The sequence below is a fragment of the Peromyscus maniculatus genome, chromosome 20 (assembly GCF_049852395.1).
Source record: "Peromyscus maniculatus bairdii isolate BWxNUB_F1_BW_parent chromosome 20, HU_Pman_BW_mat_3.1, whole genome shotgun sequence".
In the NCBI taxonomy this organism is placed as follows: Eukaryota; Metazoa; Chordata; class Mammalia; order Rodentia; family Cricetidae; genus Peromyscus; species Peromyscus maniculatus.
The window spans coordinates 69,359,579-69,378,124 of NC_134871.1; the positions used below are offsets into that span (position 1 = coordinate 69,359,579).

At 46.5% G+C, this 18,546-nt stretch overlaps 1 protein-coding gene across 16 annotated transcripts in view; it reads right to left on the reverse strand.

Annotated features, from left to right (window-relative positions):
- Nucleotides 1-13,020, reverse strand: part of Racgap1 (Rac GTPase activating protein 1) — a 34,743-nt gene extending 21,723 nt beyond the window's left edge. The window contains exons 1-3 of one of the 16 annotated variants that reach the window (XM_076556809.1): nt 12,838-13,020; nt 3,459-3,546; nt 221-426 (exon numbers count right to left, since the gene is read on the reverse strand). In XM_076556809.1, coding sequence (XP_076412924.1) covers nt 221-426; nt 3,459-3,543 — 291 coding nt within the window. In that variant the 5' untranslated portion in view covers nt 3,544-3,546; nt 12,838-13,020. Of the gene's footprint in view, nt 1-220; nt 427-3,458; nt 3,547-11,680; nt 12,767-12,837 lie in introns of those variants that run through there. The other 15 variants (XM_076556816.1, XM_076556811.1, XM_076556813.1 and 12 more) reach the window with 15 other exon arrangements.
- Nucleotides 13,021-18,546: the final 5,526 nt, after the last annotated feature.

An 18,546-nucleotide genomic window follows, 5' to 3' on the forward strand; every position in this document is an offset into this window, starting at 1 on the left:
AAAGAAAGAACACACACACACAAAAAAAAAAACCCCAAAAAATTAAAAAAAAAAAAAAAAAAAAAAAACAGAGGCCACAGGCTACAGTTTCATCTCTAATCACAGGCAAGATGCCAAACAATTTTCAGTTGTTTACATAAGGGGGAACTGGGTAAATAAAAACATTATCAACACTGTCTTCCCAGGCCATCACCAGTCTAATACGCAAAGCAATACACACCAGCTTTGCACATTCAGCCTCAGCACGCTGTCTCCGCTTGATCTCTACATCTACTTGGTTACGAGCATGCTTCAGCTTGACGTCCAGAGCGCTACGCCCAGTCTCTGCTTTCAACAATAGATCTTTGAATTTCTCCAGCTCCTGGTTGGTTCTTTGACATTTCTTCCGGAAATCCTCGAAGTCCTTCACAACCTGGATGAATTCAACTGAGGACAGGTAAAAACTTAATAATCCAAGCAACAAAAATTCAACTGCTCAAATAAACAGGTCTACAGTTAGCTTCATCCCAAATAGAAAGTCTACAGTCTGAACTACAGTCAAACAGGGCTGAAAATGACCAGGAACAAACCCTGTCTTGTCACTTTGGACGAGAGCTTAGTGGGAAGCAATTCCTGATTCAATAGGCTATACACTTTAGGCTTCACCAGGGCATCTGCTATGGAGTATGTAACTCATTAGTCACCTGGCTCCAGATGTCACCAATGCTGAAAGCTCCTGAACAGAAGGCAATCAAAGAGGGATACCTTTGGGGCAGCTGTCACACACCAGGACAGTCACATAAAACAAAAACCAGCCTCCTTTACAGTCATACATTGCTGAACCTGAGTTAAACAGCAAATTCAGGTATCACTGCTACAATATGCTCTAGTAGATATAGATAAATATTACGGATATCTAAGGCCTGTAATTCTATTCAGTGATAATTATACAAATATTGACCAGAAAGTAAAGAGCCGATTGCTTTTGCTGTTTAACAATGCCCTGAGGGGAAGTAAATACTCCAGTGTAAAAGCAGAAATGATCACACTAGCTCTTGGAAAGTCACTGGAAGCAGAAGGGGGACTCTGTTCAAACGTGAGCAAAGATGACAGCCTCACTCCCAGGCAGCGTGGAGCTTGTGTCCATCCCTGGCTGGTGCTGTCGACTGCTCTACAACGTGCACAAGTGCCTTCAATTTCTGGGCTGACCTCAGCTGTCCCCAGGCATCGGTCTCCACCAACATCATGTGAGTCTATTTACTGCTGGTCAAACCCTGCTTACAGGTGAAACTAAGCCACACTCACCTAAAGCCAGCAGATTTTGAGTTAGAGAAGGCATTTTCCTATACAAATTTAAACGATATACAAAAATATACAACATGCAAGCAATTTTAATCTGACTAAACTTCCAACTTGGTATACCAATTCATTCAAAAGAAACCCAGTCAGCCGGGCAGTGGTGGTGCACATCTTTAATCCTAGCACTTGGGAGGCAGGGGCAAATGGATCTCTGTGAGTTTGAGGCCATCCTGGTCTACAGAGGGAGTTCTAGGACAGGGCTACACAGAGAAAATCCTGGGGGGCGGGGCGGGGAGGGAAACTGAGTCATAAGGGAACTTATATCAGTAGCATAATAGGACAGTATGAAAGTTATCTTAGGCAAAGAAAATGTCAAGAATCAAATATTAGGACTAGAGAGATGTTTCAGCAGTTAAGAGCACTGGCTGCTCTTCCAGAGGACTCGGTTTCAATTCCCAGCACTCATACAGCAGCTCACAACCGTCTATAGCTCCAGTTGCAGGGGATCCAACACCCTCACAAAGACATGCATACAGGCAAAATATCAATGCACTAAAATATTTAAAAAATAAAATAAATTAAAGCCAGGTATGGTAGTACACACCTTTAGTTCCAGTACTTGGGAACTAAAGGCAGAGGCAGACAGATCTCTGTAAGTTCAAGGCCAGCCTGGTCTATATAGTGAGTTCCAGGACAGCCAGAACTTAGGAGGCTGAGGCAGGAAGAACAGAACTTTAGGTAAACCTGTGACAGTCAGTGAACTGGAGGCCTGCTGGGGGATGGTCTGTATGTTAAATGTGTTGCTGATTGGTCAATAAATAAAACACTGATTGGCCAGTAGCCAGACAGGAAGTATAGGCGGGACTAACAGAGAGAAGCATTGAGAGAATAGGAAGGCGGAGGGAGACACTGCCAGCCGCCGCCATGACAAGCAGCATGTGAAGATGCTGGTAAGCCACGAGCCACATGGCAAGGTATAGATTTATAGAAATGGACTAATTTAAGCTATAAGAACAGTAAGCAAGAAGCCTGCCACGGCCATACAGTTTGTAAGCAATATAAGTCTCTGTGTTTACTTGGTTGGGTCTGAGTGGCTGTGGGACTGGCGGGTGACAGAGATTTGTCCTGACTGTGGGCAAGGCAGGAAAACTCTAGCTACAGAGGCCAGCTTGCCTGGGAGCAGTAAGAACAGAGATGTATGAGACAGCTTTGTGCTTGTGGTCAGGAATCTGAGGCAAGAGGATTGCCATGATTTCAATTGTCTGGGCTACAGTATGAGACCCACCCTCTTAAAAAAGTAAAACAAGAAAGCAACATGCTTGGAAATCCAGATTTCCCCAGTTCATGGAATAAATAAGAAACTGGTAATTAATATCAACGATTCTATGGAAAGAGCCCCTTGGTAAACAAGCAATCAAGCAAGCTGGCTGGGTAAATTTCACTTAAAAACATGATGAATGGGACTGGAGAGATAGCTCAGTAGTTAAGAGCACTGGCTGCTCTTCCAGAGGACTCAGGTTCAAATCCCAGCAACCACATGGGCAGCTCACAACGGTCTGTAATTCCAGTTCCAGGGGATCTAGCACTCACACAGATATATATGCAAGCAAAGCACCAATGCACATAAAATAAAAATAATTATTAAAAACAAAAACAAAAAACCACGATGGATGGCTTAGTGGTAAAGAAGGCCTGAGCTAGTTTCCAGCACCATGTCAGGCAGCTTACAACCACCAGTACCTGCCACTCCAGAGACGCCTATGCCCTCTTCTGGCCTCCACGGGTACCCACATACACAGGTTTGTTGTTTTGTTTTGTTTTTTTTAAGAGTAATATAGAGGGAAAGAGAGATGGCTCAGCAGTTAAGAGCACTGATTGATGTTCCAGAGGACCCAGGTTCAATTCCCAGGCTGTGAGGTGTCTGATCACACCAGAATAAAAAATTTTTTAAAAAAAAGTAATATAGAATAAATATTAATGGTCCTTTGGAATGAGTGCTCAGTACACTTTGGCCAGCTGTAGCCATCACTGTCTTTTTAGGGAACCTGAAAGAACACCCACTTTCAGATTTCCACACAATCCAGCATTATAAAAACCAAATGCTGAAACTTGCCGGGTTCCCTTTTCATATCACGCACCCTCCCTCCCCACCCTCCACAGACCAGTGCAGAATGACTTACTGCTTTCATTTCCTTCATTGATAATCTCCAACCGACGCACAAGCTGCTCAAACAGAGTCCACAAATTCACCACTGTAGCATCCATCTTCTGCCAAGAAATCAAATATACATTAGGAAGCTGCCTTCCCCCCCTTACAAAAGGTTCACTAACAGTCTAGTAAACCTATCAGTGACCAATACCTGGGCCCTCCTACATGCAGCCACCATTTCAAGAATCTTTTGTTTATTTGCTGGTTGGTTTCTGTTGTTTTTCAAGACAGGGTTTCTCTGTTTTAACAGCTCTAACTGTCCTGGAACTTGCTCTGTAGACAAGGCTGGCCTCAAACTCACAGAAAACCACCTGGCTCTGCCTCCCGAGTGCTGAGATTAAAGGCGTGCACCACAACCTCCCAGCTGCCATTTCAAGAATCTTGAACCAATTTTGTGATCCTAATCTAAAAAAAAAAAGTTACTGTCTTTGTTTTGTTTCATTTTTTGACCCCCCGCCCCCTGGTTGTTTCAAGAGATCCACCTGTGCTGGGATTAAAGGTATGCACCCACCACTGGCTGCCTATTTATTTTTTGAGATGGTCTTGAACTCACAATCTTCCTGTGTCAGCATTCTATTTTTTTTTAAAGATTTATTTGTTTATTATGTATACAATGTTCTGCCTGCCTGTATGTATGCCTGCAGGCCAGAAGAGGGCACCAGATCTCATTATAGATGGTTATGAGCCACCTTGTGGTTGCTGAGAATTGAACTCAGGACCTCTGGAAGAACAGCCGGTGCTCTTAACTGCTGAGCCATCTCTCCAGCCCCCTGTGTCAACATTCTAAATGCTGGGATTGCAAGCACGTGCCCGAGCTGCACTGAACTAGAAAACCGTTGGAAACCACTGACAACACACATCTTCCGTCTGTCTACTTCTAGGTCAGTCCTCATTCCTTACAATGATGCCGTGCTAACTGCCTTCAGTAGGAAGGAACATGTCTGTGGACTATAAACACTACCAACCACAAACAAAATGTGGTTCTTCAAATCTAATTGAACAACATTTTTTTGCTACTTTAATCTCTCAGACTTTGAAAACCTACAATGTACCTTGAAATGTTTATTTTTGGTCTCACTTTTAGCTAACATCCTGTCACAACTGTCTCTTAAAAGGCAGGACATGGTCAGCACATTTCCCACCAATGGCACAGGTGACATCACACAGTGATTAAGTAGGGAAACTGCCAGCTCAGCAGCACGAGAATTATTTCTGTAGTGTGGGTTCTCTGCTGGAATGCATGCAGGGACTGTGTCTAATAAATTCATACTAAGTACAGGTGAAGATTATGTTATACCACTCTGGCGTCCGAGAGACAATAGCCACCTTCACAACGACAAGGGCAAAGGAAAAACCATTTGCTAGTGGGTTCTGGATAGGTAATTTCAGGCTTTGTGTTTCCTCCCAAAGACCTGCTAATATCACATTAAAAACTTAGGCCACCTTCCAGGCAGCTTTGTTCCAAATAGACTTCAACAGGAATAGATTAGAAAATAAGTTCTTTGTTTAGTTGTCAGGAAAGACATTTCTAAATGTGACCAAAATTATTAAGGGAAGAAAATGTCAAATTTATTGACTTGAAAATGAAATGTTCTTAGAAACACATTAGAGGACTCTCACGCTCCTCTCACCCCTGATACTCTGTCCAGGTAGTTACTCTATGTAGCTAAGTAAAAACTTCAGAACTCTATTTTAATAGAACTTTTAGTGATTTTGCAAATATTTGTAAGAGTGTACCATGCTACGACGGTAAGAAATGGAAAAAAGAAAAGAAGAAACAAACACAACCCCACAATAAAACAAAGGAATGCAGAAGCATAAAAATAATTTCCATTAAACAGTACAGAAATATTCATTTGTAGTCATGAAACAACCGCTTTAATAGCAATAAAATAAAAATTCTATCAGTCCCAAGCCTGTCTGCAGTGTAACCTGAATAGGGCTGGAACCGTGCTCTTCAAACGGCAACGTATCTGGTTCCAAGCAACAAACCATGGCAAGCTGCTAAGCAACCAGACTAAGCGACTTATTACAAACATCTTCCTCCAAAGAAGAACAAAATAAGAGTGGCATTGCGGCCAGCAGGAAGGCATGTGGAAGTCACGGAGAGGTCCACACACAGGTGCTGCAGAACAGAAGCAGGAAGAAGACTCGGGATCGATTCAAATGATGATCTCCTCTGGCTCCCAGTAAAAACAGAGGCCACTAGTCAGCAGCTGTAACACAGGATATTGATCTCTCCTATCTCAGCATCGTAAGTATATCCTGCAGTTCGGAACATGAAAACTCCTGCAAAGGGGTTCAGGAGAGTAGATTCTTTAGCAACTATGATATTGAAAATGGGGGGGGGGTCTTGTTTTTGAGACCTGGCCTGGAACCCAGAGAGCTGCCTACCTCTGGAATTAAAGGTGTGAACCACCACACCAGGCAAAACCGCATTTTCAAGCAGGCGTGGTGCTCTGTGCTACAAGCTCAGCTCTAGAGATAAAGGCAGGATGGCCACAAGCTCCAGGCCAGGAGGCTATACGCCAAAGTCTTGTCTCAAAACACAACCAAAAATGTTGTCTTTAATGACAATAAGACCTGACCTGACCTAAGCCTCTCTATGATTTGTGCCCCACCAAAGTGTATGTTGAAGCTGAATCCCCTGTGCAGCAGGACTAGAATGCTACGGGACTAGTGTGCCCCGCAAGAGGGCCTGAAGGAATTGGTGGGCCTACTGCTCTTCTGCCATAAGGTCACAAAAAGGCATCAAGGAAACAAAGGAAATCCTTACCAAGCAATCTGAGGGCACTTCCATCCTGGACTTTCTAAACTCTAAGAAAGGATGACTGTTTGGGGGTTAGAGAGATAACTCCATCATCCATCAAGCGCTCACTGCACAAGCATGCAGGCCTGAGTCTGGTCCCCAGCACCACGTACGAAGCCATGTAAGGCCAGCAAGGTGGCACAGAGGACAAGGACCCTTCTGCACAAGCTTAACAACCCCAGCTCAATCCTACACATACGATGAAGTTAAATACATGCATGCTATGGCACACGCGCAACCCCCCCCCACACACACACACACACACTCACACAGAATGTAAAAGAAAAAAATTCTGAGCTGAGCAGGTGCTGTGCATTTAGAATCTTAGCACTGGGGAAGCAACAGAAGGACCCTCAGAGCTCACCCCCAGGTCTCAGTGAGACCCTGTCCCAAAACTAAAACACTGGGCCAGGCGTGATGGTGCATACCTTTCCTTCCATCACTCAGTCCCAGCACTCGGGAGGCAGAGGCAGAGGCAGTCAGATCTCAGGGTTAAGGCCAGCCTGGGGTACATATAAGACCCTATCTCAAACAAACAAAGCAAAGCACCCACAGTGGACAGCTCCTGAAGAGAACACTAGAGGTACATCTGGTCCCTGTGTGCACGCACACAAAATAAATGTCTGTTCTTCATAAATTATACAGCTTACGGTACTTTGTTACAACAGCAGAAATAAAAAAAGAAACTTTATGTTTTCTCAAGTTTCTTTAGTTCATGATTACTCTGGGTTCAGTGTATACTCCAAGGAGTAAGGTTTAGAGCTGGTTGGCTGTGGGTTTTTTGGTGTACTGTTTTGAGGAGGGCTATTTGAGACTGCCCAGGCTGGCTTTGAACTCACAGCAATCCTACTTCAGCCTCCCAAGTGGTGATATTATAAGGTGGGAGCCACTCTGCCCAGCTGAAGAAAGAGGCAGTCTCTTGAAAACAAACCCAATTCCAAAAACACACTCTACAAGACACTGTAGCTGGTGTATGCAGTCTCAGGCTGGTCTCCTCCATGTGTACTAGGAGATAGTGGTTTAAAATCCCAATGCAACATGGGCAGTGGTGGCGCATGCCTTTAATCCCAGCACTAAGAGGCAGAAGTAGGTGGATCTCTGTGAGTTTGAGGCCAGCCTGGTCTACAGGATGAGTTCTAGGACAGCCAGGGCTACACAGAGAAACCCTGTCTCTAAATAAATAAATAAATAAATAAATAAAAATAAAGCTTATAAAAATATGAAGTGTATCACTGTGTTGTTTGGGGTCTGATAGTTGTTAATTAGATTCTGGGATAGTGATTCACAACTCCATTTATTTCCCCCTAAGTAGTCTAGACTGTCTCCACATGAGGCTCCACTAAATTCAGAAGCAAAGATTATTTTTTAAAATAGTGCTACATAATATTTAATATATGCCTTTGCTGTGAATTGAGTACTAAACTTGACATTCCACATCTGTCTTCATATGAATCTAATTAACTAAGCTGCCACTTTATAGACAACTTAGAAACAAGAAGTGACTAAATACTGGGTGCACATGAAAGGCAGGTGTGGAGTCAAAGTCTATCCTCTTTCCACCCTAACACACTAAATGTCATAAAGTATCGACCATATATGCTGCAGATTTTCTCAGACACCTGCAAATCACAACAGTCACACAGAGCAGAGACCTGTATACATGTATAAACAGACATCAGTGTGTGTATATGTGTGTGCACACATATGTCAGTCAGCATGTGCATGTGTGTAAACACAGATGTCAGTCAGCATTGTATATGTGTGTAAACACAGATGTCAGTCAGCATGTGTATATGTGTGTGCACACAGATGTCAGTCAGCATGTGTATATATGTGTAAACACAGATGTCAGTCAGCATGTGTATATGTGTGTAAACAGACGTCAGTCAGCATGTGCATGTGTGTAAACACAGATGTCAGTCAGTATGTGCATGTGTGTAAACACAGATGTCAGTCAGTATGTGTGTATGTGTGTAAACACAGATGTCAGTCAGCATGTGTGTATGTGTGTAAACACAGACGTCAGTCAGCATGTGTATATGTGTGTGCACACAGATGTCAGTCAGCATGTGTATATGTGTGTGCACACAGATGTCAGCATGTGTATATGTGTGTGCACACAGATGTCAGTCAGCATGTGTATATGTGTGTGCACACAGATGTCAGCATGTGTATATGTGTGTGCACACAGATGTCAGTCAGCATGTGTATATGTGTGCACACAGATGTCAGTCAGCATGTGTATATGTGTGTGCACACAGATGTCAGTCAGCATGTGTATATGTGTGTGCACACAGATGTCAGTCAGCATGTGTATATGTGTGTAAACACAGATGTCAGCATGTGTATGTGTGTGTGCACACAGATGTCAGTCAGCATGTGTATATGTGTGTAAACACAGATGTCAGTCAGCATGTGTATATGTGTGTAAACACAGATGTCAGCATGTGTATATGTGTGTAAACACAGATGTCAGTCAGCATGTGTATATGTGTGTACACACAGATGTCAGTCAGCATGTGTATATGTGTGCACACAGATGTCAGTCAGCATGTGTATATGTGTGTAAACACAGATGTCAGTCAGCATGTGTATATGTGTGCACACAGATGTCAGTCAGCATGTGTATATGTGTGTGCACACAGATGTCAGTCAGCATGTGTATATGTGTGCACACAGATGTCAGTCAGCATGTGTATATGTGTGTAAACACAGATGTCAGTCAGCATGTGTATATGAGTGTGCACACAGACGTCAGTCAGCATGTGTATATGTGTGTAAACACAGACGTCAGTCAGCATGTGTATGTGTGTGTGCACACAGATGTCAGTCAGCATGTGTATATGTGTGCACACAGATGTCAGTCAGCATGTGTATATGTGTGTGCACACAGATGTCAGTCAGCATGTGTATATGTGTGTGCACACAGATGTCAGTCAGCATGTGTATATGTGTGTGCACACAGATGTCAGTCAGCATGTGTATATGTGTGTGCACACAGATGTCAGTCAGCATGTGTATATGTGTGTAAACACAGAAGTCAGCTAGAATCCAGACCAAAAAAGATGACAAACTTCTGACGGGGTCACCCAAGCTGCTCTTGATGAGGCTCTTACTTCTAAATAAAGTTGATTCCCCCCCCCCCCCCATATAGGTTTGCTTAGGGGAACTAAAATCTGGTTCCAGTAAAATATACTCCTCTTTATATGCTAGGGGGTCTTATATTCTAACATTCTACAGAAGCGACTCTCAGGAATTATTTATAGGTGACAAAAATATCTCACTACATCACTACTAACTCTCAATACCTCAGCCAAGTTGTAACTCGGAGAGCTAAAGCTTACTCGTCCTTCTCAGTGTCAATTGAGAATGGTTTTAATTTTCCTGCTGGGCCACATTTTCCTCCTCCTGTGTGTCTCCTCCCCCTTTATGATTTAGCTTCACGGCTAGGAGACGCACTAATGTGGGAGGAAACAGTCGTGTGCAGAGCGCTGCTCTCAGCTGTAAAGCAGCTGTCACCCCCACAGCAGCGGCTGCTGCCTTTGAGAACGCAGCAACGGCCCCTGTGTGGGGAGCAAGGAAATCAGTTTACAGAGCACTCTAAACAGAAAGGTGCCCAGAGTCTCAGCTGTTACTGATGGGGAGCCCCAGAGGTGGGGAAGTCATGGTGTTACAGTCCCAATCTGTGAGGATCCCTAAGGGAGCAATTTGGCAACACCAGGAGAAAAAGTCTCAGCTTGCTGTTATTGCTTTGAGGCCCCAATTTAATTTCAATCACCCAGCGAAGAAGAGACATTACAGGTCTTACTGCAGGGCATCCTGGGAAAAGCATCTATACCAGTCCTACAAACAATATTATTAAGAAAACTATATATCAGGTTTTTTAGATGTTATGTAGTATTAGACAAAGCAATTGATGTTTTTTTTTCTTTTCAACAAAGTGTTTTAATGAAAAACATTATTATACACATTGCTGTTCTAGAGATTCCCAAGAAATCAACAATGTAGGTTTCCTGCTGCCAAGGAAAAGCACTCCCAAAGACAAGCTCGACAGAGGATGAGTTCCTTCAACAGCACTTCAGAACAATTCATTTCCCTAAGTGTCCAGCTTCTGCTTCATATCAAAGGCAAAGAAACACTACCATGAGTCCAGCTGTTCCTATGAACAAATCAACTGCAGGAAGATAAACAGAATGTCCTGGGCTCAACCTGAGTAAGGACTAAAGTGAGGGAAGGGAAAACTGAATTGTGATGTTTTCAGCTCAGCACACTGGTGTTCCATTTCCCACTAGGTCTTTCGGGTCTGCAAGTCTAGAGTCTACAAGTCTCACCAATTCCCAAAGCCTTAATGATCTCAATCAACTTCGTTATCTGTAACACTCAGGCAAACATAAAAACTCTGTCTCATGATGGTAATATGTGTTGGGGGGATGACACCTTTTAAACATGAAACAAAAACCTTACCCCCCAGACTCCACCCTTTGTCCATCATACACTATCAAAGCTACACTGCAAGGCACACACGATTTCATGTTTTGATTATTAGCACTTCATTTCAATTAAGCACTGAAGAGTTGGTGGGCTACTATGTCTTGTCATTCCCTTTGGATTTAGATAATTGACAGCTTCTCAGTTACTCTCTGCTGCAGTCTCTAGCATGGTACGTCCCATGCATCGTCATAACCACCCCCATCCCAACCCTCCTCCCCACACACACTCAGGAATCCTCACAACTTCTCAGTGAAGTCTCTGCTAACCACCCTATTTAAAACTGCAACTTTCCAGAAATGCCAGCTTTATTTGGCTCCAAAGCACTTGTCTCCATCTAATATACTCAGCTTACTGTCTGCAAAGCAAAGACTTCTGTCTGTTTTGTTTGCTGCAGAGAGACTGGCATCTAGAACACAGCCTGATACTTGGAAGGTGATTTGACACTCACTGAATGAGTGAACCTCATGACCAGTATTCTTCAGGTCTTTAAGGAGAGTCTTTGGAACAGGTTTTTAATTAATGTATCATGGTATAAAAGCCTTAAATGGCTCTTGATAAATACTGCCAAAATATTTCCTAAAACTGGAGTAACCAAGCATAATGGCACATGCCTCTATAACCAGCTACTCTGGTGGCTGAGGCAGGAGAGTCCTTCTTGGAAGCCAGCTGGGACAACACAGCAAGACTTTTGTCAACTGAAATTCCCAGGGGGTTAAAGCCAACGTTAAGGATTCTATAAGGCTGATTAGAACTCCTGTGTTTGTGGAGCATCAGACAGACTGTCTCAGACCTGGAGTCAAACTATCTCAGGTGATGTTTAGCTCCACTAATTCACCAGCACCTCCTTGTGACATCAGATGAAATTTCAGCATGAATGAAAAGACTACTATTACCTTTGAGCTGGACGTGGTGGCCAATGCCTTTAAACCCAGCACTCAGGAAGCAGAGGCAGGCAGATCTCTGAGTTCAAGGCCAGCCTGGGCTACAGAGTGAGTTCCAGGACAGCCAGGGCTACACAGAAAAACCATCTGGGGAGGGACGGGGGGGGGGGGGGGGGGGGGGGACACGGACACATGACACAAGACTACCACCTTTCACCAACCCAAAAGCTAAAGATCACCACTAGGCAACATTGAAAACTGATACAGCAGGTTTCCTTGATTCACTGCAGCCCACTGGCCTGAAGTGCACAGCAGCCTCATCAGTCAACACATTTCTAAGGAGAAGCAGAAGTCAAACTTACTTGGACTTAAAGAAGTGTGCAGCTGTGCTGGCCTTTAGCTCAGACCACGCCTGCCTAGCATGCATAAGCGCCTGACTTCTGTCCTCAGCACAGCAAATACGGGGAATGGTGAGCCACACTTTGTAATCCCCAAATTACCCTGTCATGGCTGCTATCCCAGCACTCCAGAGGTAGGAGGGCCGGAAGTGCAAAGTTACCCTTGGCTACAGAAGGCCAGCCTGGGCTACATGAGACACCCGTCACATATACTCACATAGGGTACAGTTTGCTTAGGAGTGACAGAACTTGAAAAGGTGACTCCAGTGACCCTCCTACACACTACTGGGATGCTACCCGATATCACAGCCTTAGCTTTCCTGCTGGGGGAAGCTGTGACTAAGCCAAGACGGTTATCTGGCAGCATCAGAGACCTGCTCCAGGATGGCAGATTAGTGGCGGCGCTGGGCAATGGGCTGTTATTGAAGGGCGGACTAAAGACAACCGGAGACGGTCAAGGGTCCGAATTTCCAGCATTCCGATTCTCCACAATCAGGTCGACAGCTCTGGGCCGCCTAGGCGCCCCCCCAAACCCCAGGGCCTTCTCCCTCGGAGAACCCGGCTCCTCCCAAAGGGTGAGGGGGCGCTCCACGCCAGCCACCCCCCAGCCCGGTGCCCGCCGCGAAGACCACCTCGGGGGAGGGGGACCACACCCCCGCCCCTGCGGCCACGCCTCGATAGGACGCCCCTGACTGGGCTCGGGACGCCACGCCAAGCGCGGCCCCCGTCCCGGCCGCCCGCCCGCCCGCTCGCGGCCTCGGCCCCGCTTACCGAGGCTCCCGGTCCCGCGCACACGCAGCCCCGACCGGCCCGAGGCGCTCACTCTCCGGCCGCCGCGCCCCAGGACGGCTGCTGTCCGCTCGCGGCGCGCCTCGCTAACGGCAGTGTGGAACCGCGCCGCCAGATCCGGTTCAAAATCGCGCACCGACCAATCACAGCCGACCTCAGCCTCACGACGGCGCACGCGTCGGGGCTAGGGGGCGGGCGCCCAAAAAAATGGAAGTGAGCATGCGCGTGACGTTAGGGAGACGCCAAAAGGGGGCCATTTTGACTAAGGGCACAGTTCGGGTGGGGGCGCTGTGATGTGTTTTGCGGGGGTAGGGGGTGTTTTGTGGTCCGTGTAGGTTCCCCGCCCTTGGCTCCGGCTCCCTTTCCTGTAATTATTCTAATGACCTGTTGACTAATTGCATATTATTCTTGCCTCCTTCTTTCCCCGGGCAGGCAAATAGGGCTCTTGGAAACTAATAACTGAATAGTTTCGGGTCTTACTGTAGAATAGGAAGAATTCCAGAAGGAGACAGAGTAGCAATCATTTTAACCATATTTTCTGAGCTATAATTATCCCTTCATTCATTCAAGCATTCATTCAGACTTTTATTTGATGCACAGTAAGTATGCCAACTTCATGGCAAACACTCTGCTTGATCATGTGGTCTCTGCTTTCCAGTCGCTATGAATGGGGGGAGACAGCTCAAAGAAACAAACAGAAATACAAAACGAAGTGTTATAATCCCCGTATAATAAATGCACTTAAAATCTGGCATTATGCTGGTACAGAGCTTTGGAACTTTGAAAAGATCTGGACCCAACATCAGAAATGCACTTTACACTACGACCGAGTATCAGCAAACTATTCATTCTTAATCTGTTAATGTACTCTCTATCTTTTTTTTTCTTCTTTTGTTATTTCTCTGTCTTGGAGTCCCTTCCTTCCTGAATTACTAATCAAGGAGGAATGGCTACCAGCAATTTGACATAATACTGGCAAGATAGAGCTTACTAGAAACAGCCAGTCCCTGTGATAGCGCACGCCTTTAATCCCAGCACTCCCGGGACAGGCAGGAGGATCTCTGTAAATTCAAGGTCAGCCTGGTCTACATAGTGAGCTCCAGGATGGCCCACATCTAATTTCTCTACAGTAACCATCCTGGTCTGCTTTGGTAGTCTAACCTGGAAAACTGTACCCCTCCTTGAGCTCTCTACAACTGTGACATTTAAAAAGGCAGTTCAGCATGGGCGTGGTGGCATGCACCCATAATCCCCACACTTGGGAAGTGGAAGCTGAGAGATCAAGACCAGCCTAAAACAAACAGCAGATCCAACTACGACTCTTCCTTACTTAAAACCATTAATAGTGGAGCTGGAGAGATGGCTCAGAGGTTAAGAGCACTGACTACTCTTCCAGAGGTCCTGAGTTCAATTCCCAGCAACCACATGGTGGCTCACAACCATCTGTAACGAGACCTGGTGCCCTCTTCTGGCCTGTAGGCATACATGCTGTATACATAATAAATAAATAAATCTTTAAAAAAAAAAAAAAACATTAATAGCTTCATTTCACCTCTCCTCCCTGCTAAAGAGCAGAGCCCTTCCTCAATCTCCAGCCACCCTTCTTAACTTGCTCCCAATGACAGGTCCCAAAGTTCACCAAGTACTCCTAGCATCCAGGGCTTTACTTTTGTTGTTCCATCTGCCCCAACACTCTTCCTGCCCCCCCCCATCTGACTAAGTTCCACCTACTCTTCGGGTGGTTTGAACTTTAATTGCTTTCTTCAAAGGAATCTATGCTACCTGCCTCTGTTCCTTTGCTATAAGCACTGTGCCCCCATATGAGTCACCTCGTCTTTGTGTGGTTCTTTTTACTAGTTACTTTTGTATGGCCTCCCACGTGCTAACTGAGCTTTGCCTCAGTCGTCATTAAGTCTTATCTCATTGGATCATTCAGAGGAATAACTCAGATGTCCTTGTAAAACCTAGCACATATCCAAGTATAGAGTAAGTGCTCAGTAAGTGTCCCTTACCTTGCTTTCTGGGCCATCAGCTTCAGAAGGACAGCAGTAGTACACTGTGGTAATACTTTGTGCTCTAACAAATAAAGTTTGTCTGGAGATCAGAGGGCAGAACTAGCCACTAATTAACAATAGAGGCCAGGCATGGTGGCACACATCTTTAATCCCAGCACTTGGGAGGAGAAAGCAGGAAGAACAGGAGTTCAAGGCCAGTCTGGGCTACACAAGATTGATCCAGTCTCAAAGAGAAACAGAGCCAGGAAGTGGAGGCTCACCCCTTTAATCCCAGCACTTAGGATCTCATGCCTTTGATCCCAGTACTTGGGAGGCACACACCTTTAATCCCAGCACTAAGGAAGTGGAGACAGAAAGTGATATGGCTGGGCGGAGAGAGGAATATAAGGTGGGAAGAGACAGGAGCTCAGCCCCTTTTTAGGCTGAGGAGTTGGCAAGGCAAGAGGTGGCTGTGGCTTGCTCCTTTGTGTCTCTGATCTTCCAGCGTTTACCTCGATATCTGGCTCCAGGTTTTTACTATTAAGACCAATTAGGATTCCTGCTACAGTACGCCTTTGATTAACCACATTTCCCATTGTGGGCAGCCCCAATAAACAGTCATTCGAGTGCAGGTGAGTTGAGCTCAACCACATGGTGGCAGTATTCCACCCCACCACCCAGTCTACATGGTCCAAAGGATGCCTGGGGGCGGGTCCTCTCCACCGGCACTGTCCCACTCAACCCCCTTTGCCTGCTGCACCAGTGTATTGAGAAAAAAAATGCAATGTGTGTGTGTGTTTGCCGGTATGGGGCAGAAGCGAGCAGGGGGCGGGGGGAGGCGGGGGGGGGGGGGACTAGGGGTTTGTTAAAATCCTTTCACCCCACTTAGTTTTCTGCATAGGGAGCATGTTGGGCTCCACTTGGACCGGAAAAAACAAAGGTTCTGGTTCTAGGAAGCCTAGAGTTCAATCCTGGCTCTGCCACTTATTGAAGGCACAGGCTTTTAACCTGGTCCTTCAGCCTCTGGAGACCACAGTGGTGCGATGGTGGGTGGCTAAGTCTGTGAGGGGCCTCAGGGTGAGGGAGAGCGTCGTCGTGGGGCCCGAGTCCTTCCTGTTGGATCACCTTTGTGGGCAGCCCCATCCCGCCCCACCCCGAACCCCTCCAGGCCAGGAGCCCAGACAGAGGCACTGTCGCCTACATGCTGGGCTGTGGTCAGTGCATATTTGACTTTTTTTTGTTTTTTGTTTTTTTTTTTGTTTTTCGAGACAGGGTTTCTCTGTGTAGCTTTGCTCCTTTCCTGGAACTCACTCTGTAGCCCAGGCTGGCCTCGAACTCACAGAGATCCGCCTGGCTCTGCCTCCCATATTTGTCTTTTTACTTCGCCCCCGCCAAACCTGGCTTGTGCCTTTCCATTCCTTCTCCTTTGTTTTCGGTCTCTTTCCAGGCTCCTTCTCTGGGTCTCCGAAGATGCAAATTGACCATCCACTGTGTTCCAAGAATATTAGTTGGTTTTGTTTGTTGTTGTTGTTGTTGACAGTTTCATGTAGCTCAGGTTGGCCTTGAACTCACTCACAGGCAGCCAAGAATGATTTTGGACAACCCATCTCAGGCCTTGCTAAGCACGGAACCCAGGGGCCTCTTCTAAAGAAACACTTCACCAAACGAACCCCAGCCCCAGCCCAGCTAGTTTTTTGTTTGTTTGTTTTTCGAGACAGGGTTTCTCTGTGTAGCTTTGCTCCTTTCCTGGAACTCACTTGGTAGCCCAGGCTGGCCTCAAACTCACAGAGATCCGCCTGGCTCTGCTCGCAAGTGCTGGGATTAAAGGCATGTGCCACCACCGCCACTCGGCTCCAGCTATTTATTACCTTGTGTCTCTGTCTTCCTTTGATTAGACTTCAGAAACCGGGAAGTAGAGTTTCTCAAATTCCACCTCAGCCATCCTCAGACAAGAAGGAACTTGAGAAGCATGGCTTGAGAGCCTTTAATCCCAGCACTCAGAAGCCTGAGGGAGGTAGATCTCTGTGAGTTCGAGGCCAGCCTGATCTACAGAGTGAGTTCCAGGACAGCCAGGACTACATAATAGAGAGACCATGGTGTGGGGAGTGTAGAAAGAAAGAGAGAGAGAGAGAGAGAGAGAGAGAGAGAGGGAGGGAGGGAGGGAGGGAGGGAGGAAGGAAGGAAGGAAGGAAGGAAGGAAGGAAGGAAGGAAGGAAGGAAGGAAGGAAGGAGGACAGGACTTGGAAAGCTGTGTAACAAGCCAGGGATGCCTTTCTGAAAATGGAAACACGCTTGCCTGGCAATAAGAGGCACAGCTTAGAGCCAGAAGGACTCTATTCCCCTCCCTCTGCTGCTGAACCCTCAGGTTCCGGTCCAGTTCGGCCATTTCCATCAAAGGTTTCTTTTGGAAGGGGCCAGGGGACTTCAAAGAGAGACTTTGGTATGTATACTCACACACCACAGATCGAAGGCCTCCTCTCACCAATAAACTAAAAGGATACAGAAAACATTCCAACCCAACCTAAAGATCCACGAAGAGATGGACAGGACTCTACACTGTGCTGGGAGAGACAGATGTGCGCGCGCACATACACACAAGCTCAGGTTTAATTTTAGCAGGACAAATGAAAAGCCTAGACCTCCCGTCCCCAACCACCCCACCTCCAGCTTCTCCAGGTAGAGCAAGTGACCGACTTGGCCTGCTCCCCTTTGTTCTTCAGTTGCCGCCAGGCCACATCTATGACCACACCTCGCTCATCTGCTCTTCCTGCCTCATACATCACCAGCACCCCACCTCTGCTGCCTCTGAGCTACACGTTTCTTCCCACAATCACTCTGTCTAACCTCACCCACGTGTGCATGCATGCTCCTTGTTTTTCTTGAGACAGGGTCTTTCTCTGTACCTTAGCTGGCCTGGAACTCACTGTGTAGACCAGGCTGGCCTTGAACTTAAAGAGATCCACCTGTCTCTGCCTCTCAGGAGCTAGAATGAAATAAAGATGTGCGCCAGCACACCCAGCCTGGCTCCCCTTTAATCCTCTCCACCCCTTATCTGGGCTTCAGATACCATCTCTAGTCCCCAGGCTATCACTCTCCTGTCTATGTGTCCCATCCTCACCCCACATCTGACCCTTACAGAATGCCTCAACGGAGAAGACCAGAAGGACAGACCGGCAAAGGAGCAGCAAGTCACACATTTGGCCAGGCTTCTCTGGGCGGCAGAGGACAGTGGGGCAGGCAGACAGATATCCCTTAAACACGTACTCACATGTAGATACAGACCGACAGACAGACACAGGCACACAGAGAGGCAGGCAGGCAGACAGACAAACAGACACACACACCGTGCTCTGCAGAGGTCTGCTGTCCTGACGTGTCAGGCTTGCTACCTCACTATCCACCCTACTTCCACAGGGAGACCCTTGGGTTGAGGGACTGGCTTTCCCTGGGAGCTTTCAGCATGCTGGAGAGCAGGCCATGACGAGGAGTCTGGGATCACTGCAGCTACCCCGTTGACAGCCTAGGCCTTCCTGTCCCCCTCCCACCCTTCCTTCTGCTCCTTTCTACCTCCCTCCCACCTCCGTGAAGCCTCCGAGGCTGGGCGGGAGGTCAGAATGGAGCCCATCCTGGCCAAATGAGAAGAGATTAGAGCAATACATTTGCTGTCAATGGCAATAAGGCTGCCTGAGCAGGGGAG